At 42.7% G+C, this 25,623-nt stretch overlaps 1 protein-coding gene and 1 long non-coding RNA gene across 11 annotated transcripts in view; one reads left to right on the top strand and one right to left on the bottom strand.

Moving 5' to 3' along the window:
• Positions 1 to 538: 538 nt before the first annotated feature.
• LOC126871470 (uncharacterized) lies at positions 539 to 8,793 on the top strand. The gene is made up of 2 exons (XR_007691653.1): positions 539 to 8,053; positions 8,430 to 8,793. It is a non-coding gene; the product is annotated as an uncharacterized LOC126871470 (long non-coding RNA).
• A 681-nt stretch (positions 8,794 to 9,474) lies between these two features.
• The window catches only part of LOC126871425 (uncharacterized), a 28,601-nt gene continuing 12,452 nt past the window's right edge, over positions 9,475 to 25,623 (bottom strand). For all 10 annotated transcript variants that reach the window (XM_050630227.1, XM_050630236.1, XM_050630229.1 and 7 more), the window contains one exon: positions 9,475 to 15,274. In XM_050630227.1, coding sequence (XP_050486184.1) covers positions 15,211 to 15,274 — 64 coding nt within the window. In that variant the 3' untranslated portion in view covers positions 9,475 to 15,210. The remainder of the gene's footprint in view (positions 15,275 to 25,623) is intronic.

Here is a 25,623-nt window from a genome sequence, read left to right as displayed (position 1 = left end):
GCGAGAAATCTTTGAGAAAACGATCGTTAGATTTTTCCTAAAGGGTAGCAGAATTTCTTGCCGCTTGGCGATCGTACTCGGCAGGTAGCCACGATGCAACGTACAAGCGCAGAAAGATCTCGACGAGAAGGGAATTTAAATAGCCCAGTGGCAATTCTGTTCTCCGGTCGATTATCTAATTCGGATTTATTCATTTATTTATTCTAATTCCAATACGTTTGTACCATTTTACTATTTCAGGGGGTAACGTTGCTTCTTTTGTGCGGTGTCTACGGTGCTTTGGCCGGTCGCCGTTACATCGCCATTCCCGTGGACGGGTTCGACGTGATCGAGCTGAGCCCGGTGCCCCCAGCCACAGCCAGGATCACCAGGCAGACAGAAGCTTACCTTCCAGTAGCAGTTCCTAGTGTCTCTCAGGAAGAGCCGAGGAGTGTGCGCTCCGAGAGGTCCAACGCCCGCATCCTGGATTACGTGGATTTCGGTGGACAAACAGGCTCGAACGGAGCCTTCAGCTGGTACGCCGATTATCCAGCGCATCATTAATCACCTAGAGCCTGAACGATCGAGACGCGTTTCCACGGATTCTGCCTACGAGCGTTCCACGAGCGACGAATCTGTTACGTCGAAGACGAAGGAGAATATCGGAGAAGCAGGTGACCCGGAGATGGTATCGATTGTTCTTTCGCGTTCTGATCGGATCAACGGACGTTAGAATATCTCTTGGCGAGGATTGTCGTTGTAAGACTGGCGACCATCAAGTTGGTTAGCAGGTTGATCCTCTAACGAGACGTACTGTGCGAGAAACGCGCACGTAGCATGAAAAATTGGTCGCCGCGACCTAAATCTGCCGCGAGAAGGCAAGCAAATATAATAAAGCAAGCGTGGTTCGTGATCCGATGTCAGGAACGCAGGAAATCTCGAGGATCGTTCATTTCGAATTAGGTCGTTTCGCTACGCCTTCGAAGGGTCAACGTTGTCGAACAGTTTCGAAGAAACACGGACGTTCAAAGCGCGAAGCGTGCGCTCCTTGATCGTTGTATTTTGAAAATTAAATTACTGCTCGAGTTGGCTAAGTTAGCTTGTTAAGCAATTTGATGCAGCGACCACGCGAAAACGTATGTACGCGGATCGATCGATACGTTTTGCAAGCTTTTTAAGCTACGCTCGTTTCGTCGATGTATAAAGTGAATTGTTTGCGAAACTCGCGAAACTGTCCTGTCTCTTCGATACGAACCTCCCGACCTTTTTTCCTTTTCCATTTGACGGATGTTAAAGAGTCGATTGCCGCGTAACGAGACCAATCGTTATTCGTATAATTTTTCCATAGCGAGTCGAAGCTGTTTGAATAAAATATGAAGCAGCTTGGTTAACCGAGATTCGACGATCTCTTCATCGAATATTCCTAAGAGACCCGTTCACGGACAATACCTGGAAACGTCGCGTGCTCCGATGTGCGATAAGCTTCGAACTGTTTACGATCGCTGTTAAAATAAAAGCTTGCGGTTGAAACTCGTTCTTCTCGACGACGAAGTTCCATCTATCTCCACTCGTGAAATTTACCCGCGGTATTTATCCCGACGCGTGCTGTATAAATGTAAGAGGAAGGGAAAAAGTACACTCGATACATATGCATGGTGGCGAGCGAAAGCTTCTAGTCGGATAAAGTTTACCCGCGATCTTTCGTCGAGTTCGGTGATCTCTTAAAACCACGGTCGCCTTCGTCAACGTGCCATCCATTGCTCTTTAAACTTTCTCTCCTCTACAGCCGCTAATTACTTTCAGAGAATTAACGACGATAAAGGACGATAAAGGTCGTTCGTTGTCCTCGGTGTCCCTGTGAAGATCTACCTCGATCCTCCGGGGGAGAAATCACGAAAGAACGATATCCGACCAGAAATTCTCGTACACCACCGTGAAACATCGGACGATGTCCATTTAGAGTAATAATAGTTTTATTTTCCGGCATATGATCACACCCATCGTTACAATACGATAAATAGCGAGAGAACGACGGTGCGTGTCCTTTGTATCTCTTCTGTCATGTTAATATCTATTGTTTCTTCTCTCTCTCTCACTCTCACTCTCTCTCTCTCTCTCTCTCTCTCTCTCTTTTTTAGGTACAACGATAACAATCTCGTCGAGGCGAGCATCATTCCTATTCCCAGGCGGAATTCAATTTAACGAGCCGGCGAATTTCACGAATCACGATTCTTCTTAAGTACCTATATATCTATATATGTATGTATATATTATATCGCGGCCATCTGGCGTCTGCAAACGGCTAAGAAACGATAGGATCGATCGAATCCGCTCGTTATTATCCTCGTCACGCTCTTCCCTTCGCCATCTCGTTCGTATTCCCTCGTTCTTTTCACGCTCGTTGAAATTTCAATGGATCTAGCGAAGATCCAACACGCGACGTTAATCGGCTACGTTTCGCAAGGAATCAACGACTTCGTCGACCTGGCGATCGCGTCGCTCCTCTTCCTTTTATCCGCAGCGCGGAGCAAGTACATTTTGCGTTCTAGCCATTCGAACGATTACAAGTTACGAACCATCGATAAATTAAATTCCGTAGCTTCTAATTGAAATTGTAACATCGGGACGAACGAAATTTCGCAGCGGAATTACGCGTTAGGCGAAGAGGAACAGGTGAAAGTTTCTCTGAATAGGAAGAAGAAAAAGAAGAAGAAGGTCGATCGTTACCGTTCCTCTTGAAACACGTTTTGCGTTATAAATGTTCGCTGTAATTGTTCGTCGAGATCTTCCTTCTACGATAAACGTCAGAAAGGACTGTTCTACGAGGCAATATAATTCGCTTGGAGATGAATTGTTTTCGTAGGAAGAAGAGATAGGATGATCCTTGGCGCAACAGCGTGAAGAGGATAATAAATGCTTCATCGAATCCGAGCGCGTCATTTCCATCTCTATTCGCCGTCTCTATCCAACGTTACATCGAAATACTTAAAAAGCAAACGCAATTATCGTAATTAATAGCGATTAACGTTGCTCTCAGCAAATTCCGCTAGCTTCTCCTCCCTTTCGCTGCGTATATTTCCGTTCAGACCTTACCACTTAAACGATACAGTTGAATTTTGTGCGAACGCGGCAACATTTTTATTCGCTCGAGCAATTTATTAATTTAACGATCGTTTAACGCTCTCGACGATTCCGTATCATCAGATACCTCGCTGCAATCCGCCATCCCATCTACGAGAAAAGACGTCGCGTCGCCTTTTCCGTTCGCGATCGTTTCATACTCAAGTTGGTACAGTTTCCTGTAATCCAAACACTATGGATCGCGCATCACCCTGAACGAGACGTTTTTCAATTATTTAACAAAATATACAGCGGATACGTATCGACGTCAACAGCGACTTTCCATGCTAAATTTTGGACAAAGAAGATTTGCAAAGCTCGCTCTTGCTCCCTGATTGTTCCAATTCTACGAAACAACAGCGACTCGACAACTCCTGACCTGGTGACGTAGCTACGTCGAGAAAGACAGCACGAGGTTGAGCGGCGGTATCGATCAAAATTCGAAGCTTCGATGGCTAACCGACGAACACGGAAGAAAATGTTCATCTCGATGGTCGTTCCATCGGGAAATTTTTTTTATGCGTCTTGTTCTATGCTGCGACTCCTGTCCAAACACGATTATGGCAGCGATCATCGGAGCGTTAATTACGTTTCCGCGTCGCGACGTTCTCTCGGCGTTCGATCGAACGATCTCGCGCGAAAAAATTATCCGCCTGGCGCGTAGGCTCGTCAGAGGCGTTACATAAACGTATCGCGGCTCGCAAAACGCTTCTGTTCGCCACGAAACGCCTCCTCATCCGTTTCGAACGCGTTTCCACTTATCGACGGCTCGCCGAGCGTAACGAAAACAACACGTTTTTAAGCGCGTTGCAGAAAAGTACGAACACAAGTAGGAGGAAAACAACGTGTTCCGCGCTTTGCCGTTGTCACACGCTCAAGAAGGTCACCCGCTCAGAAACTGTAACAGGATAAGCTGGACATCCTGCATACCACAGCCATCGAAACAATAACCAAATACCAACGCAATAGGCGCCTCTGAGACACGTCAGACGACGACTCCTCCAGAGGGACTAAAAGCTCGGTATAAAAACCCTGCAAAATAAGCGCTCGCCCCAGTCTCTTGTAACATTTTCGATCATTCTGTTGCGACACTTTGAACCGTCACTCTGTTGGATTCGCATGATAAATTCTATTATCGTACGCAAAGTTCGATTTCTTCACCTTATTCGTGAAACGTTCGAACCGCGACGCGAGGAGATTGCCACGTGAACTTGAGACTTCGATCGTAAGAGAAAAGAAGGTTGAACCGTAACCCAACTATGAACTTTTTTCTATCGAACTTTACGATAAATACAATGATTAGAACGATTTCACAAAGGTAGAACGATACTGAATCACAGAAAGACCGAACAAGAACTGCTCGAGCTGGCTCGTGTCTCGGCTTATGTGCGTTTCGCTTTGGGGATGTCGAGGGGCTCGGTGTACCTTTTGACGTGCACAAGAGTTCAAAGGTCAGAGGTCGATGTTTTATCTGTGACGAGATTAAGGCGTGTCATAGGCTCGGTGATAGGGTGGCGACGTGCGCGAAAGAGTCGGAAGCTCCAGGGTCGATGTCTTATCTCTGCTGTAGATCGAGATGCGATCGTTGTCACAAGATCGTCGGTTTCGTCGTGATTTCTCGTGTCTCCTACGTCACGCGACGCGTTTCAACGACCGGTCCATCCGCTTGAATTCGCCGAGAGGAAAGCGCAAGGGCGTGGTATCGAGAGATCGGCGAATTGATTTTCGTCGATGACCTCGAATCATCCCGGTAGCGTCAATGTCATAAACACGACGAGGGGTCGATAGGCTGTAGAAATTCGTCATCGTGGAGCGTGAGGCGTAACAAGATGATTGCGGAATCGAACGCCAAGCCACGTACAAGCGCGATCGTGTCCGAATTTGCCTGATTAAGGAGAATAAACGGCGTTTGCCTCGTGTTTCAAGCGGAGAAGCGAAAATCTGCGCGCTCGTCGTTTCTAACGTAAAGGGGATGAAGCGAAGTAGCTGGACAGCAGAAGAAACGCGTAGCTGCGAAAGTGCTAACGATATCGATCGCGAAAACACACCCGACGACTGACGCTTACGCGTACGTCGGTGATATTTGTTTTAAGTTGAAAGATATCGTCCAACGAAACCGAGAAAGACGAGAAGCTTCGACGTTGCAGGAAAAGTCTTTCTCCGGAATCTTATATTCCAAGGAAACAACTATTCGTACGGTTTCTACGTAAAATCGTGTTTCAGAAGATCAAATACTTTGGCCTTGCACAGGAAAGCGTCGTAGAACAGCGAAATCTCGCGCACCAAGTAACCCACTAATCTCTGCGTAAAATTGTCTCTTGGGAAAACGAATCTGCCTTGGCTTTCCATAGGAAAGTAGCATTCAGAACATCGAAACTCTGTGTATTTTCCAGGAACGATCAATTCGCGAACGATCTTCAAGCTTAGCGTCCGAGAACAGAGTCTAACAAGCCGAAGTAGCTACCGATTCGATTCAGCAACATTTGGAATTAAAAATTGAAGAAATGCCACCTAAATAGACGTTTGTTACCGAATATCGCTAATTACCAGACACCGGATCCTTTCGTAACTTTCCTCATTTTCGTTTTCTCTTTTTCTCTTTTCGTTTCTATGGAAAGTTTGACGCGAAACTACGACGAAGCGTTAACGAACCCGATCATCGGCGTAATCTATACGACAGCTGCGTCTTGAAATTTCCCACAGTCAGTTGTGCCATCGCCTGTATTCTCTACGACGAAAGAGAACAAAGCTACGAAAACGTTCATGTTCCTAGGCATCGGCGCGCGTCGTCGTATCGACAGACGCGCTCTCGCAGCAGAACCGCGCGTCTCGGAGCACCAGAATAGAAAAGTATCTCGAGCACGATCGCGAACGTAACGTTGCATCGAATGTATAATAACAAGCTTAAGTGCAGGCGGTCGAACGCGTTACTGTTGTACTTAAATGGGATTAAATACGGCACCGATGCACGTGTTCGTCTCGCAGCGCCGCGCATAAGCATATTAGGTGTGTCGTGCGAGTCCGATTTAACGCGTTCACCGAGCCGGAAAATTCTCCGTCTTTCGACAGGAAATTCAAAATCATCGAACATTTCTTACCGTCGTTCGTATTCATTTTTAACGTTCGTTTCGTATTCAGTTTTAACGACTTTCGCGCTTCGATCTCACTCCGAGTTTGAAACGACTTTCGACGTGCGTAGGAAATATTTGCGCGTAAAATTAGCGTACGAAGCGACGCGTACTCTAACGACGACGACTCGTTCGCTCGTTTTACCTTGGGAAATTTTTCAACCATAGGAAAATACGACTCGAGCAAGGATAATCCGAAGAGCGAAACGAGGTCGAACGTTTTAATCAATTCTACCGTCGTTCATCACCGATGATACAATGCCGCGTTATTGACGGATCTAATTCGAACCGACGTCGTGAGAATTGACACGTTAAAGACGAAACCGATTCCAAGGAGAATCGATAGCCGAAGAAGGCTGTTTCTCGATTCCATGGTCCCAGCAAGCGTTAACGCGCAACAAGACGATCTAGGCGATTTCCAATGATTTTTCGGTTCGCAGGTATTTTACAACTTCGCTTAGAAAAATTCTAGGAAGATTGCTAGATCCGTTAAGCGAATTTTTATCAAAGAAAAAAGAGGAAAGAAAAGGATATCCGTTGGACGATTTTTTGAGATTAGGTGCGAGTTTGCATCGCAACTTAAATTCAACGGCCAGTGTGGATTTTCCAACGAGGAAGCCGCGAATTTGTCGTCCGGTTTCTAAATGCGAGCAAGTTTCAAAATTGAAAAATCTCATCGGAATTCGTGCGCGTGTAGCTTCTCGAAAGTAAAATTCAATTGCATTGGCGCAAGGTAACTTGTGAAATTTTCAAGCCAAAGGAATTCAATTATGTAACTTTCGGAATAAAGAGCAAGTTTCCGTTTGCGTTTAACATCGTACCGCTTTAATCGTCTCGAAGACCGGCGCGGGGATGGATAAGAGGAAGAAAAAGGAAAAAGTGTAGGTTTCCCAAACTTTTCCATCCTTCTTTCCAACAAAAGATATTACGTACAGTCAGATAGTATCGTCTCGCGTAACATAACTAAATTTACCTGCAGTCACGCGAGACAGATTTTGTATCCACGAAGTTGTTGCCGGACGTTGAAACCGTGCGGCTCGTGGCAGGTGTTGCGAAGCAAAGATTGAGCGGAATTAATTGCACGGCTTTTTGCCCCGTTGATAATATACCGCAATAATACCAGCGATAAAGCTTCGCGTTATCGCGGTCGTTTTCGCCAACGTTTACACGTGTCGACTCTTCGTCGTTCTTTTTCCTCGTCGCGTTAAAAATCGAGCGATGCGTAGAAATTGCGACGAAGCGCGACGCGTCTGTCGATGAGAAAAATTGAAGAAAACGTATGGCGAGAATCTATCGCTTCCAAAGTTAATTTGTAAAATTAGACGCGGAGAGAAACTGTGAGTATACTTTTCTTAATTACTTTCTGGCCCTTTGCCTCGTTACATCGAGTCACGTTCACGGTGTTAATTACGAACGACGAATAACGTTCGACCAAAGCTCGACTCTTTAACCCTTTGACTACTATTGGCACCTAAACGCGTTGGGAAAATTTGATCGACCATAATTCCAGCGAATCTGGTTCGAACCAGACGCAAGCGAACGCTAATTCAACAATTGTTAGTCATACGTTATTTAAGTACAGTTTATTTTACAGCTATTCTTTCTTACATCCTTGAAACGAATAATTGGGATAATAAGAAGGCCAGAGGAACACGCAACGCGAACACGAAACGACAAATGATTCGTGTTCCGATTCTCTGGAAACAAGCGAACAAACGAGAATACGTGTGAATAAATGACATCGTTTTAATATAGTAGAATTCAGAGATGCAGGCGTAACGAAAAGTTTCCCTGTCTCAAATTTCTACGTTTCAAAGTCCGCCGTAGTCAAAGGATTAACTCTGACTTTACCTTTCACATTATTAAGTCGTACATGTGCTGAGCACAGATCCTTCCGATTTCGACGTACCATTCAAGTATATTAAGGCCAACGATACGCATATACTCGAACGAAGAGGATCATAACGCAAAGAGCCGTTAACACGACACATCTGGTATGCTCATTGTCGGACACACGTGCATAAAACACGTCAGAACGATCGCGTTTCATTCGTACGAACGATGGAAAACTGTAGGATTTGTAGCGGCACGCGAGCAGGACAAATTCAAATCCTGTGGTTGTTTTGTGGTTGTATTGCAAGGAGTAACGAACTCCGAGGAAAACAACGTCGTCGCTACTTTCAACCGTCAAACGCAGTCGAGTTCAAATTTTCCGACTGTCCTCCGACCAGTATAAATAAACAAACGAAATGACGAGCGAGGAAGTTCAGCGATCGCAGCATAAGCATACAGACGCATCAGACGTATATACGGAGTTTCTTGAGATAGCGCGTATTTATTTCGTAAAAGTAATTATACCTGGACTTGTGCTTTGTGTCGAATTAATACCTTTCTATAAATTGCTCGCAAACAGTGGACTGTATTTCGTGATATCTGATAAGAACTATCCTCTGCAGATTCTTAACAGATGCACCTTGGTATGTTACCAACGAAACAATACATCGCGACCTTACGATACCTACAGTTAAAGAAGAAATATCGAAATTCAGTAATAGATATAACATAAGAGTCAACAACCACTAAAAGCCATTAGTTGTTCAATTACTTGACACGATGGATCAGATCCGCAGGCCAAAAAGACGTTACCCTTTGGATTTAAACATTAGATTCAGCTAGAATCAAACATACGATAATCGCTTATTATTCACGCTATAGTACCACGTCAGAGTAATTTACTTATAATTTTCAATGAGAATTGATGGTAAAATACATGCAAATAAAAAACAACATTCGTACGAACGAGCAACGCGATGCAGGTACAACCGTTCGTTTGTGATCAGCTAAAAGCGTGAAACCGATCCGGCTTGTAGTTTTTAAGGATTGCTGTGTTAAAGTCGTCGATGGCGTTAAATGAGAATGGAAAACGATAGAAAATTATCATCAGTCGTTACGTTTCTAAAGTCTAAACGCTTGCTAGCCTCGTAAACCGCGAACATCGATTCCTACGGCTCGACTTAACGCAGGGTAAACGATACGCGTACGTGCCGAGATCCAAAACTTCGAAATAAATCGTTCCACGTGTTCGCGACTTAAAAAAGAAAGGAAAAACTGTGGCGTGCATTGAGAAACGAGATTGAATATCGCAGGACGAAGATTTTCAGACGTTCGAACGACGTAGATCGCTTCTATCTTTCTTCGAGTAAACAGAGAACAAATCGATCGAATACTGCGAGAAATTTTCGAAAAATTCTATTTTTTTCTTTTGCGAAGATTTTTCGATATTCAAAATATTTTAACGTTATAAAATTATCCGGATCTCGGGATTTAATAGAAAATGAAGATGCAGGTACTAGACACTGTGCGTAAGAAATTTTTCCCATTGAGCCAGCGAGTCTCACGTACTGCGACGATTCCTCGCGGTAAGTGCGGCGCCTCTTTTCCTCTTTCACGGTAAAATGCAATTCCAGTTGAGTAACTTGCGTTTGCTGGCTATCGAGACGCTAATGGCGGATTACGGCCGATGTTTGTCCTTGATTCTACTACTGTTATTATCTGAAATTATGACAGGCAACTGCGAACAGTCTCACGGGCGAGCAGTATACCACGCAGATTCGATGAATATGCAACGAGTCTGCAATGCCGACGATGAATACCGTCAGGATATAAAAATAACTTTTCACCGGTCTTTTTCCGGGCTTCGAGTCGAAGAACAAGACAAACAACGAAGGCTAAACGAGATTCACACCGCTACTTTTCCATCTGTCACCGAAATCGGATTCGAAACTCGAAGATACCCCTTGTATCGTGGTTGTAATACTCGGCGAGTTTTGCAACGACACATCCGTCGATACGTTTCGTAAGAAAAATTATTTGGCATAAGCAACGACCCGATTGATCCACATTTAACGAAATAAGATCCTACGTCGAGCTCGATCTTCGCCAGTCGCCGTACAAAGTTGCTCTCGCGATCGACTTGCCTCTATCGTTCGATCAGAACGCGATTCGCGGATTCATCGTCGATGGCCAGACGAATCTGTTCGCACGGAGCGCGAGAAGGACGATATCCGTAACATCGACGAGTCTTGGACGCGTCGTTAATCCATCAACGACCAGGACAATTGACAACGCGTGGGAAGTCAATCAGGAGAACGAATTAAAGTTGGAACTTGGTAATATCGTAATTGCCCTTCGTCCAATGTCCAAAGACGAAATTCGATAATAAATAGACAAATGGTAGAAACAGATAGCAGAATGAAAGGTCCCGTTAACGCAAAACGTTCGGCCTGTCGATGGATCAACTGGACGCGTTTGAAAAGGATATCTCGAGACAGTCCTTCGAACGAAGACGCTCGATTAAAAGTCTAACAACTAGAACTCCGTTAGTTAGCGTCAGCTTATACTTGCGTAGTATTTCGCTTAAAATCGTTAAAACGGTACTGCGACTGTTTGTCATGCCGTTTACATGTTGCACGGATATACAGATACAGGAATACAGACACGCGTTTAAATATTATGTTTCTCCACGGATGCACAGCGATTAAGATATACACAGCTCGGATTGTACAGAGTGTCCTATAGCCTCTTAAATACTTGAAAACTCCGCCGGACAATAATGTACACGTGTATAGCCTCTCTGTCTTTCCTCTTTTATCCTCTTCTTACGTTTCTTCGCAACGTCCTCTTTACATCGTCGTCGAACAACGGCGCGAACAACGACGCGAACGGCTGTCGCCTCCTCGTTCCGTCTGTTACGCGCTCTTGCTCCTCCTCACTTTCCAGCGTATTACGCGCGCACGTACAGACGTACTCCAGTTTGAAGAAATATAGCGCAGCCGTGGATTCGAAGCCCTCGAACGACGGCGTATCCGATACATCGACATACGTCAGCGTGTAGACGCTATTCCACGATTAGAAGCTTCAACTTCTCGGCGACCGAACGTAAGTCGAGGTTCGTGGAAAGTCGACGAACCGAAAGGGGATGATGATCGCGCGCGAGAACGTAGGTCGAAAATATTGTACGCCACGTCCTTGCGAGGATGCTTCCTTTTCGAGGACGTCGATGTTGAACATTTTTCGCAGTACGTTCATAGGAGCGTAACGGAGCACCATTACGTTGGAATAAAAATTGATTTCCAACAATTTTTGCATATTGGTCCTCGATCCTGGTATCGTTGAGTCGTTTACTTTGGCAAGATCACTCGATTTTTTTTCCTCTTGTTGTTGTTTCTTGATTCCTTTTTAATCTTCCTTGTTAATGGAAACCGTTGCGGTTAATCACGACTCAAAGGTGCCAGTCGAGGGCTAACAGGAAATAGTCCTTAAGCGAGGACACGCTTATTTCGCTAATTATTCTTCGTTATACCGAGCGGTCCGTGAAGCTGGAACGAGCCGTTGCTTTCCGGTTTCGGCAAGCGGTTCTTCGACAAACATCGCTATTTAAAGCGTCGTCGTGAAATCGATCGCTCGTCTATCAGCATATTCGCCGATATGAAATAACGAGACGATTGTCCCCTTGCAAACGGAAACTACGTACCGCTTCTATGCGAGAACGACGTACGATCGTAAAATATCGTTGCAACTACGACCAGGAAAGAAGCACTTTCTCGCTCGTTCCAATTACATAGACCACTTTGTACAACATACGGTAAACACGAGCAACAACACGAATCGTACAACGATATTTCTAGACTTAATAAAACCGCGCGAGAGCATGCGTGCATACTCGATTTTCACGTTCAATTCTCAACAACTTCTGTTCCCTTCTTCTCTTATTATCTTCTCGCTCAGACTTTTAACGACAAACTGTGCGCAGGGCGCTTGGTCTAATCGCAAGATGTAACATTCTGCGAGATACAATTGCAATATACAGGGTGGTTGGTAACTGGTGGTACAAGCGGAAAAAGAAGTCGAAAATATAGAATACAAATTTAAAAATTTTAAAAATTAAAAAATAACGTCAATCGAGACAACGATCTACGGTGAGATCCGTTATAACGAGACGTACCGAGCGAAAATTCAAAGTGGATTTTCTCGAAAACAAAGCCTCGAACGAAAAATTCTTATTCTATATTTTCGACTTCTTTTTTCGCGTAGAATCACCTCCTTTTCCGCTTGTACCACCAGTTGTACCAACCACCCTGTACATACATATTCTACGTATGTACATTCTTCGAAGAATGATAATCGCGCGAAATTCGCCCAGATACCCGAAACACGTTTCGACCATTAATTTCCAACGCACTATATTTCTTCGAACGAGTATACACACACGCGATGGCGTAGAATACGCACAGCGTTTCGCATGATCACGCGAACATCTTCGACGCTGGATGCTGCGATCCACGCGTGATGGAGACGCGCGTGAATCCTTTTGCGCCGTCAGTCGTCGGCGAACAAGTCGATTCGCCCATAGTTTTCGTTAACATCGTCGTCGACGCGTTATCACTTTGCATGGGGCCGAGTCGCAGCGAGGAATCGATATTGTCACTTCGGTAACGCGCGTTCAACGGTGTACTACGCGCAGAGTTTCCCGTAACGGGCGTTGCGTTGGTCGAGAGAAGGCAACGGGTCAATTCTGCTTGGAAAATCGAACGGAGAACGCCAGAGGAGTGAAATTTCGAAACGGAGCAAAGAGCGTGGAAATGGAACTGCGAGATCGACGAGAGAGGAAAAATGCACGGAATGAAATGTCGAAATTGCACGGACAACGTGGAATTTAACGAGTATCGTTTTTCCAGGATCGTTCGGTTCTTCAAACAGAAACGTAGGAAATTTTGCTGGGAATTGATTCGGCACGACGAACGTGAAATAGTAACACGCTGGGACTGATTCCATGGATATTCTAGGAATTTCGTGGTATTCGCGAAACGAAGGTAGACGACGAGGATGGAACTAGAGATTCATCTTTTCTCTTCCTTTTTTTCTTTTTTGGTAGTTGCAGAGGACGAGGGAAAATGTTGTCAGCGTACAGTGAAAACTTTAACTTCGAACGTATGTTTTCTTTTGCACGATGATATCGTTTATGATAGACTTCTGTGCGCGTGTATGTGTTTCTTATACTTTATGTATAAATAACGATCGATTCGACCGTTTACTTATCAAATCCGTGTTATTAGAAAGAAGAATTCCGAGCCTTTCGATTTCTTTTCTCAGACACACGTCACCTTCTTCTCGCCTGTTACGGGAAACTCCGTAAACGTTAAGTATCGAACGTAACGTGTATATAAAATGTAGAAGAATCTGTTGTATCGAACTTTCTCGCGAGAATCCTTCGTAATTGCCTGATCGTCCTTCTAAGAAAAATTCCAGCAATTTGTTCTGCCTTGGGCGAACTTTTACGAGCTTTCCTCTAATTTTAATCGTCTAAGAGACAATCGAGTTTCTGCTCTAAATTTCGAGCAAAAGATTAAGCAAAAATACGTTGATAAAGGTACGAACACGATCTCGCGTTTATCCGTAAAATTATCAGAAAATTGATGCAAAAGCAGTCGACACGACTTGAAGAATCATTTACGCGATATCGATCGAATGCAGAAAGTAGACTGCCGCGTATTGAACGGTCCGAGTTCACAACGTTTCCAGTTTTCCCGTAGAAAACAATTTCATCGATTATCCCGGCCAAAATATCTCCTTAATTATCCGCTTATTTACTTATTTTCGTTGACCGTTAAACATCGCGAACCTAAATTTAAGAAACTAACGATCAATTATGAAATATTCCCCTTTATTTTCCTATATACCGTTTCTGCCGTTTCGTTCGAGCCTAAAAGAAACGTATTCCCTTTATCGATGTGGTATTAACGACGAGTCTACAACTACAATTAAAAAACGCTTCCGACAGATTTCTTTTCTTCAATTAAAATCTCACGATCTCAAAGAGTATTATAAAAATAGTCTCGTATTTGTCTAGCGTACTCGTGCTACGTGTTCTCCTTTGGATACGCGTTTTTCCTCTCTTTCCTTTCCAACGTATCGCATACGCTGCAAAGTGTACGTGCATTCGTTTAAGAAGAAGAAAAAACGATAAAGCGAAACAGGTAAACAGGATCGTAAATGACAATAACGAGTCCTTCATTGCGATTACGACGACGAGAGATTAGTATTACGACGAACCTTGCTAAATCTAAATATTCTCTTAAGAACTTGTTCCTCTCGCTCTATCGCTCCCTTTGCTATCAGTTCGAATCGTTCACGAACGGATGATCGATCGATGCGAAGTATCGCGAGAGATCCATCGATGCGATTATCTTCTTGCGCGTCTGTTCGACGATACACAAGGTTTGTAACATACAGGCCCGCGCGACAATTATAATACTGATTCACCGATTTTCAGGCGGAAATCGTTCGCAGAGATCGACAACGAGATATCTAGAACATCTCCTAAGTACACGCGTCGATGAAGATCGTTGCACGCTGGCATTCGTCGTTTATTATTATTTTATCTGTCGTTCCCATCGACTCTTCGTTTTCGAATTTCAAAGAACGCAAACTCGTCTCGTGTCTTCGTGGTTACGCCAACGCGAACGACCATCGATCATCGATGGAAAACGCCTTTCTCCGTCTTAAGGTACCGGCGAGGGAACCAGGTCCGTTTGCCGATGCGATCGAACGTACTTCGCACGATCGGAGAAAAGAAGGAATTCGGATGGAATTTCGCACGAATCAGCTTAAAATCGACGAAATACACGATTCGAATTCCGATCGTTGTTTGGAGTTTGCGACGTACGTCGGTCGTATCGACCGCCGTCAAACGTCCCTTCGCGAAGCTTTCGAAGCGTCTCCTTCTCACGTGAACTTACCCTTGTCCGCTTTTGTACGTTAAGTGAAGCTTCGTGGACGATCACGACGGAAAGGAGCGTCACGTACTTGTTGAACCAATCAGAGATCGCGCGTACGTACGTGTTTCGTCGTTTTCTTCTTCCATTCACATGGTGTACTGAGACAGCAAAATTCGGGGAGTCGTGAGGCTGGTCGGCGGTTCGGGTCAAGTAGTGCACCAGGCCAGGATCACTTTCTTGAAGGGGACGAAGATTGCACGGCCGGGATCGCTGCAACACGATTTCGTCGTAGAAAAGGATTTTAGTACGTTAGATTTTTTGGTTATTTTCTGTTTCGATGAAAACGCGTGGAAATTCTTTTTTTTTTCTTTTTTTTTTTTTATTTAAAATTTCACATTCACAATTTGTCCAATTTGGACATTTGGTAGAATTTTTTATCCGCAATTCTTTCGTTCTTTCCTCGTTGTTGTATCGTTAACACTTTGCGGTCTGGAGACGCAAATTCGCTATGAAAGATGTTAATGTTGAGATATGTGTAATTTTCTGTGTTGGACTGGGTTAAACGCGTAGTAGAGATACTTGTATGTAAACATCAGTGTGTGGAGGTATGCGTGTGCGCGGCGTCTCGAAAACAGATGAATGTAAACAGTCAGTCGGTTAACAGTCGGGTATAGAAGAAAGTGCTGAGACGCGTGCAAGTGTGTATCGATGAATATAGAAGAAATCGTCCATGAAATAAATATATTGCTATTTTAATATTAATCCTCGGTATCAATATAGCGTTCCTATAACATTATTTCGGCTTCGAAGATCCACAATTCTCAACAGTTAACTACCGTTGAATAGAACAGTAGGAAAAAGCAATGAATGCCATAAACAGAATGTTACGAATGTGTTTTTACGTTGCATGCTTGAATAATTGGAAACCATTGGGATTTTTAAGGAATTTAATAAAATAATAAATTTTGCTTAGTAGCCTTGCATCGAGGAAAATTCTTTTCAAGCGTATCTTTAAATATGGTAATTGATTTTGAAGAAAATGTTACGCTTGTTGAACGCTGCTCGGAAAGTTCCTTCCGATTTTTAAAGAATTTTGACGACATAAGAAATTATATGGAAGCATTTCTCGCCGAGAAACCTGAGAAATTCTGAAAGGATGGAATATTCAAGTCGCGCGAAAGGAGCAGAAAGGTTGTGCAACGAAATCACATCTATATAATTCAATAAACGTATATCGAATCGAAATGTAAATCGGAACGAACTTTCTCAGCGACCTTTCGAATCTTTTCGATGAATGCGTCAACTACCTTCGTTGAACCAGTGAGCAAAAAGAAGAAAAAGAAAGACGGCAAAGGAATGTAATAATTACAGTGTATTGATAAATACGAAAAAAGGATTGTACCGATACGTCAGAAATTGTGTTATTTTCAAAGCTGAAACAGAAGCTGAAACTGAACAGAAGAGAGAAACACGATCATTTTTGATAATATATTAGCTTGTTGTTCTTCTGCAATAAAATGGATCATACGTAATTCGATAAAACAATACAAAACCAAAAATCTTGCGCGTCTATATTTCCTTATAAAACGAAAGAAACCTTTCGAACAATCTATTGGGTTGGCAACTAAGTGATTGCGGATTTTGTCATTAGGTGGTATTGAGAAGATCCGCAATCACTTAGTTGCCAACCCAATAGATTGCCCGGAAAGTTTCTTACAAAACTGAAGTTTCAAAAGCGTTTCAGAAGCGCGCAAAATTGAAGGTTCTAGTATTGGGTTGACAACTAAGAGATTGCGGGTTTTGTCGATACTATCTAATGACAAAATCCGCAATCATTTAGTTGCCAACCCAATAGATTGTCCGGGAAGTTTCTTACAAAACTGAAGTTCCAAAAGCGTTTCAGAAGCGCGCAAAATTGAAGGTTCTAGTATTGGGTTGGCAACTAAGTAATTGCGGATTTTGTCATTAAGTGGTATTGAGAAGATCCGCAATCATTTAGTTACCAACCCAATAGATTGTCCGGAAAGTTTCTTACAAAACTGAAGTTTCAAAAGCGTTCCAGAAGCGCGCAAAATTGAAGGTTCTGGTATTGGGTTGGCAACTAATTGATTGCGGGGTTTGTCAATATCATCTAATGACAAAATCCGCAATCACTTAGTTGCCAACCCAATAGTTTCAGGAGCGTACAAAATTGAAGGTTCTAGTATTTGGTTGGCAACTAATTGATTGCGGGTTTTGTCAATATCATCTAATGACAAAATCCGCAATCATTTAGTTGCCAACCCAATAGATTGTCCGGGAAGTTTCTTACAAAACTGAAGTTTCAAAAGCGTTCCAGAAGCGCGCAAAATTGAAGGTTCTGGTATTGGGTTGGCAACTAATTGATTGCGGGTTTTGTCAATATCATCTAATGACAAAATCCGCAATCATTTAGTTGCCAACCCAATAGATTGTCCGGGAAGTTTCTTACAAAACTGAAGTTTCAAAAGCGTTCCAGAAGCGCGCAAAATTGAAATTTCTAGTATTGTATTCTAGTATCAATACCACCTAATGACAAAATCCGCAATCACAAAGTGCGATAGAATTAATGTCTCACGCGACAGGAGTATTCCTTGCTTCGCAGTATAAAGTTCGTTAGGTTACGTATAACGTAAGAATAAACAAACTCCGAGCAAAAGAACGTCGCCGCTACATGTAACCGTAAAACAAAGACAAATTTGAATCTTCCGACTTCCCCCCGACTATTATAAATAAACGGACGCGATCGCAAACGGATTATAACTGCGACCAAACGACGTTACACACACCGTTTCGCGACTAGGACATTGTACTGACAATTTTAAACACATCAACGATTTCACCTACTAGTAATCTCATCATTCAACCTCCTACATACGAAAATCCTTAGCCTCTTCAAAGACTTAACCGAAAGTTCTATCCTTCGGGGAATATTTACTCTCGTTAGAGGTAGTCGAAGGAGAAGTTAAGGCTGAGAAACCGAATCGTGGCGTACATGTTGATGATCGTGGATTATTGGAAGGCGTAAGAACGGTTAAGAGGGCAAAAGGAAGAAAGGGAATTAACGACCGGTTAAAGATCGATGTTGCTCGGTTCTCGTAGCGTGGTTCGCCCTTCTCGGAAGAATCGGATGAAAACGCCACGTAACGCGTGGATCGTAAACCGGTGCCGACTTCACGAACCAATAAGTCATTTGCATTTTCCTTGTACTTCAAACTTTGAGAGCGTGCACTTCGATTTTTATCACTCTATAAATCTGAAGAAACAAGGAGAAGTCACGCAATCGAGGCAGGTTACACTACGTTGTTTTCTACGCGAATTACAGAAAAGTACGTGACGTTTCACCTTTTCTTCGACAAATTGCAGAAACGTAATTCACTGGGTCGCGTGCTGCAGCTGTACATCAGATTATGCGAAAATATCATTTTGGCATTATTCTTCCATTTTAAATTTCCATTGATAAATTTCCTCCGCGAAGGCTGTACGAAGAATTATTTCAGAACTACTACCCCATTTTTTAAAAAAAAAACAGTGTCGAAAACAATAAATCTCCTACGAAAACATCGAAACAGCGAGATACTAAATCTTTCATAGGAATACTACACACGAATTCGTTTAAAGATCGTTCCTCCTTATTTTCCTACCAAGGCATCGAAAACTGAAAACGCTAGATTTCCTATGTAAACGCTAACGGAGTGAAATATTGCCGTAAAAATATTCCTCCTCGTTTCTACAAAAGCGTGGAAAACTCGGAGCGATAAATTTCAAAGAATTCCTCTCTCGAATTGTTCGAATCCTATCGACGGCGCAGAGCTACGAGAGGAATTTCCCTTCGACCGCATTTCCACGATTCGATTTACACGACGAGACTCGAAGCAACGCATAGGTGGTAGGTACGTTCTCGAGATCAAAATCGGAGGAGGTGCGCTTTCAGGGTCGACGATCGTCACGCGACCATCTCGAGCCAAAGTTGTAGCGATTTTCCAAGGCTCCCCGCAGACCGACGTTTCTCACGATAACGTATGTGACAGGAATGGCTATCGACCAACCGCGTAAAGCCAACAACGTTTCATCCGTGTTCTGCCATTCGTTTCACTTTTTCGCCGGCTATCTCTATGTTGCGTTTTATCGTCCTTCTTTTATCGCTAGCTATATACTACCAGCTCGGATATCTTTATCTTTCTGCCAAAATATCTCTTATTTGATACGATTTATAGACGAACAATGGTGAAATATCTCGTTTTCGCGACTCACGTTCGTTCCCCGCAACTAATATCGCTTGCAAACATTATAATTTGGCGTAAGTTTTTGGCTATTCGATCGTGACAGCTCTGGACGTATTAATTCATTGGAAACTATGACCTTAGTTGTGAACAGCGAAGGCACGCGCTATGAAACTGCATATTAGGATGTGCCGTGGCAAGAAGAAGAGGTCTGAGATATCTTCACGTTTGATTTGTTTAAGTTCAAGATGAGATTTACGTCGAGTTTACTTCTGTTTCAATTGAATTCCAGTTTAGGCAGGTTACACGGGTAGGAAGATGGGTTTTGTGGTGAAAACAGTACGTAAGATAAGAGACAAGTCATCGTAAATGAAAATGGAACCCAGCGCCGCAGGATCGCGGACGAATAAATAATAAATAAACAATAATAAATAAGATGAATAAATAATACAGGTTTTTAGTTCAATTTGCAATCTAACGACAGAGGAATTGTTATACCGGAATCCCGTTTTTATGTAAGGCGTTTTCATCGTTTCCAGAAATATGTCGAGTATTTTATCGTAATTATTATATTATATTTTATAGTAACCGTGAATGTTCGTGCAACTGTAGCTACTTTGTATTTGAAGCTATAAAAAGGGATAAATAATATAGGATTTTAGTTTCATTCGCAATCTAACGACAGAGGAATTGTTATACCGGAATCCCGTTTTTATGTAAGGCGTTTTCATCGTTTCCAGAAATATGTCGAGTATTTTATCGTAATTATTATATTATATTTTATAGTAACCGTGAATGTTCGTGCAACTGTAGCTACTTTGTATTTGAAGCTATAAAAAGGGATAAATAATACAGGATTTTAGTTTCATTCGCAATCTAACGACAGAGAAATTGTTATACCGGAATCCCGTTTTTATGTAAGGCGTTTTCATCGTTTCCAGAAATATGTCGAGTATTTTATCGTAACTATTATATTATATTTTATAGTAACCGTGAATGTTCGTGCAACTGTAGCTACTTTGTATTTGAAGCTATAAAAATGGATAAATAATACAGGATTTTAGTTTCATTTGCAATCTAACGATAGAGAAATTGTTATACCAGAATCCCGTTTTTATGTAAGGCGTCTTCATCGTTTCTAGAAATATATCGAGTATTTTATCGTAACCACTATATTATATTTTATAGTAACCGTGAATGTTCGTGCAACTGTAGCTACTTTGTATTTGAAGCTATAAAAATGGATACAACACGTGTGGATGTAATGGACGTGTACGTGTAAGTGAAACAAATGCCTCCTTGAATCTCTTCCCTTAAATCGGAATCACAAGAAAAGAAACGAATCTGCATAAATATCGGCAGTATAATAGTAAGAAACGCAAAACACGACATTGTAAGAAACTGCAACTGCGAATCGGGTTACATCACTGCGACTATCTGTTCGCCGTTAAATAATTATAGGCGAAGAATTCGAAAAAAATAAAAGTTGAATCTGCATATCACGCGAATAATATACTATAGTAAGAGGAACGAACACGTTGCACGATGTTTTATAACGCTCAAAGTATAATATGTAAGTACCCTGCTAAAACGTAGTTATGAAAGCAACGACGGTATACCCGTGGGTCTAATTATTTCTTAATCTTTTAGGTGAAATTGCGCGAACTCTTATCTCGACCGGATACATTTAACACAGCCGATCCTAAATTGATACCGCATTATAGTAAAAATTAGGTCGATTAGCCTTGCATCGTAATAATTATTCATTTGGTAACACAGTCTGCCAGCGTATTTTACATTTTCGTTAAGGTATATCGGATGTAACGCACGCAGAAGCAGTCCAGCTATGAGAATTTATAAAAATACCGATCGATCGTATAAAATAGTACATTTCACGTACCCACTCTTTTTATAGTCTCGGAATAAGAACAGGGATAAACGTTTCTCGTATGATACACGAAGCATACGTCGATTAAAATCTCAGATTTCGATGTCTTTCCAATCTGGATATCGATCGAACTTAATTAGAAGCTCAAGTAATTAAGGCGCTTTCGCAAGACGCGAACTTTTACACAAATCCATATTTATACCGATACGACTAGGGAAACGCGAGTTGAACAGAAGCTTCTTCCACCCGTTCTAAATACTTTAAATTTATCTACAGGGTGGTTGATAACTGGAGGTACTGGTGGATTCTACGCGAAAAAAGAAGTCGAAAATATAGAATAAAAATTTTTGCGTGCGGTACGTTATAACGAATCTCACTGTAGATCGTTGTCTCGATGGAGAAATTAAAAAAAAAAAATTTTATTCTATATTTTCGACTTCTTTTTTCGCGTAGAATCACCCCCTTTCCGCTTGTACCACCAGTTACCAACCAGCCTGTATATTTGTATATTTTTGCATATCACGTACCTACGTATATCGATCTTACTAATTTCCTAAAATTCTTACCAAATTTCCCACAAATGTGCAAACACGCACAGTCCATTTGTAATTAGTAACTATATCGTTTCGAATCGCTCGATATCTTTAGCGATTTTCTTGCCAATCTTTATCAGGGCAATGATTCGCGCGACTCTGGAAATTCTAACGAATGTAAGAAGATCAGAGAAAAGATCCGGTAGGATTCCAAAGTCGTACTATCATCGTCGAAAATACCAAAATACCTCTGTACGTTCAATAAGCATTTCCTCTCGGTCGGATCGATATCGATTAAAACGCATCACAGAGAAGAACCAGCCGTGGAAAGCGTAAAAATAACGTAGCATTTTCGCTAGACGTTTCTAGTTTAAATATAAAGCGTATAGTCGATACAGAGGCGCATATATCGCTGTACGTACGTAGAAGCTCGGAACGTGCTGGTCGGATCTCGACGATCTACGGCCACGACACGGCGGAGAGTCTGCATTACTTATTCATTGTGTTGTCGATCGGCGAAACACTTGCAGCAAAAGTGGCATTACGTTTAAACGTCGGTTCACGTGTTCAAACCGGCAAGGCGTAAAACGTTCTCAGTTGGCGAACCAAGAATAGCGATTACCTACCAGTCAGCGATAAATTCCTCAAACATTCAACTCTATGCGCCAGGTACAAAGCTGTAGTTGCACGAACTCTTGCCCGATAGTTTGACCAAAAATTTTGCTAAACTTTCGCTACACAGCTTCGCTGCCTGCCTGATAGCGTAAGTCGAATCTACGAATGTAGATCAGACGACTTGAGAGTAAGACGGATTACGCACGTTCGATCGATTAGACTATCGTCGCGTTTCCTACGAATGATACATGCGGTTCTATCTACCAGGCAAGTCGGTCTCGTGGTGCGATCGAGTGGCGAAATGATACATTATGCAGTTTCCTTAACACGCTATACACTTTCTTAACTTTTAAACGCCCTGCATTTTTCAAGACGTTACGCTTCTTGTTGCTCGGCTAACTTTTAAAAGCACGAAGCATGCATTCGATGTATGGACGTTCGGGTATCGGTAAGTTTTATGGCGGCCAGTAAACCGTTCGTAGATATTGGAAGATCCGCTGCTTTCGAGCACAGTCGACCCAGATTCAGACAAACGATTAATTGCATTTAAAGGCGAATTTGTTAACCGTCGATTTTAACGCGATTTCAACGTCGTGATACATAAGAATCTTCGACTATTATTCTGCCGCGTTGATTCAAATAGGCGTATTCGTTTAAGAGGGTAGTTTTGAGAAAGAGGAGTTTCAGCGTCTAAGAACCAGACGTCGATTTCGCCTGCGTCCAAAATAATTGAGACGAAAGCACGCAATTCGATGAAACGATCGCGCATCTATTATTTCCTTGTGAAACGAAAGCGACTATTCGGACGACCCAATACAAACCGTCGTACCTTCAGTTTCAACGGAAACTCCGCTTTCTTATTCGATACGCACGCAGATGAGCTATTTTTCTGCCAGCTGGCTGCAATGACTCGAGCATTGCCATTAGCGTTACCATTTGAGCATTTCAGCGTTCAGCATTACCATTCTACCCTCTCTCGTCGCAATCGTTCGCGATTGTCTATAATTTAGAAGTTGTAAGATTCGAAAGCCGGTGAAAAGTATTCCGTGAGCCGGCAAGTAAGCTATACACCGGCAGAATTTAGACGCGCTCGAAGCAACGAGCAAAGCCTTTTTCCTGCTGCAACAAAGAGGGTATTTTATAAAAATGTTAAGCCGACTTGCCGGAGACTCTGCTCGTTATCCGGCGGAAGTGAGCGAATTACCGGTTCTTTTACGCGAACGAACAATGATTATTAAAAATGGCATAGTATTATCGAGCGCGCGGCGTTCATAGGGCGAGCTTTGCATTCTTCTACGAGAAAGAGAGAGAAAGCAGTAAGTCCACGTTTACGTCACTCTGCACGTGAATACTCGTGCTCTCAGGTGCACGTACGCGAAACTCGTACAAACGAGAGAAACTACGAGCAATAAGAGAGAAAGAGGGAGAGAGAGAAAGTTTATCGCGAGCGGAATTGCTTTTGTCACGCAGCTCGTTCCACGTTCGGCCTATTATCTCGAACACACGATGCAATTACGAAATTAAATACGTCGCCGGCCGATTCGGGAAAGGCGGCTGCTGCTTGTGGCGCCGATTTAATTAAGGGCCAAACCGAAGAAGTCGTAACGCAGAACCTTCTGTTTCGGCCACGTCGTCGTCGAAAGGGAGGAGCGCCCATTGCCAAGACGCGGCAGGCCGACCCTCGTAAATACAGGTAAACGAATGTATCACGAAAGCTCGTGCGCGCAGCAAAATGATCACTATTATCCTCTAACTGCAGAAACTCGAGCAATCTACTCGACCATCGAATATACCTTGCTTTATACCGCTACTGGAATTCGAGGTTGTTTCGCCAAGAGTAGATAACGCCTTTTCAAGCATCCTTTGCCTCGATCGCTATCTTTTCTCTTGGCTCGGAAGATGTTGGCGAATTACATTGTCGGATGGTTCCAAGCCAATATCCAACGAACGTTCGAGCGGTCGTTTCATCTTTCCTTCTTTCAATCTTACGCTGCCCTTCTTAGTTGAAATCTGTTAGGGGTCATTCCGAAGACGAAGGAAACTATAGTTTTTGAAGGGAGAAAACGGAACATTCAAGTTCTTAAAAACGAACGTTCTAAGCGTCTGAAATATTTTGCTGTTGCTTCGCAAAAGCGCGTAACTTCGCTTAATCCCTTGACCTACAACTACGGGCACGTAGTACGTAGTACGACGATCGGGCCAAACGTAAATATTATGCGCGTAGCTCGTAGTAGATGATCGCAGCAAACATAAATATTACGGGCATAACCCGTAGTACGACGATCGGGCCAAACGTAAATATTATGCGCGTAGCTCGTAGTAGATGATCGCACCAAACGTAAATATTACGGGCGTAACCTGTAGTACGATGATCGGGCCAAATATAATATACAGGGTGGTTGGTAACTGGTGGTACAAGCGGAAAGGGGGTGATTCTACGCGAAAAAAGAAGTCGAAAATATAGAATAACAATTTTTCGTTCGAGGCTTTGTTTTCGAGAAAATCGACTTTGAATTTTCGCTCGGTACGCCCGCACTTTGTCGCGTCTCGTTACAACGGATCTCACTGTAGATCGCTGTCTCGATTGACGTTATTTTTTTTAATTTAAAAAATTGTTTAATTTTTATTCTACATTTTCGACTTCTTTTTTCGCGTAGAATCCCCTTTCCGTTTGTACCACCAGTTACAAACCACCCTGTATAGCAGCTTGTTTACGTTTTCGGCCCAAAATTCTCGAACGTAAGTCGTAGATTGTGGGGTTAGAAGATAAGAAACACGAGGAGGCGGGGGGATTTGATGTATCCTGAAAAATTCCAAAAATGCTAAGCGGCACATTTCGACTAAGAACTCGACCGAGAAAAATACGTAAGAACGTGAATACATTTTTGTTAACGATAAAGAAGGTAGGTAAGGACTAAAGGAAGATATAGAAGGTAATTTCGATCGTGTAGAATTCATTTTGTACGACTTTTATCTCGCACTATGGCGTATAAAGCGACTACTGTTTCCCTTAAATAAAAATACATCGTGTTTAGCGTCGATATCGCTTTACTCTCATGATCCGATATCCGTGTGGCGTTTGCTAAGCGTCTCGTTAACACTATTTTCACTGCGGTAACAATGCAGAGTCGCGATTGTGACGTTGTGTTAATGGGCAACTGCTAACTGCGAAAACGCGACCGACGTTCGTTCGATAAAAGGCCTCGTTATTGTTTCAGCGAAGCAACGAAGCTCGTTTCATAGAACTGTCTGACATAACGCACGAACCGTAATGTGTAACGACATGATCGTTGCAGCTCATGCGAATACGCGATGGACTATCCTCCAAAATGGATACTAACG

Source organism: Bombus huntii, chromosome 11 (assembly GCF_024542735.1).
Source record: "Bombus huntii isolate Logan2020A chromosome 11, iyBomHunt1.1, whole genome shotgun sequence".
Classification (NCBI taxonomy): Eukaryota; Metazoa; Arthropoda; class Insecta; order Hymenoptera; family Apidae; genus Bombus; species Bombus huntii.
Note: the sequence above shows the minus strand (reverse complement) of the source record. Positions and strands in the feature narration are given on the sequence as shown.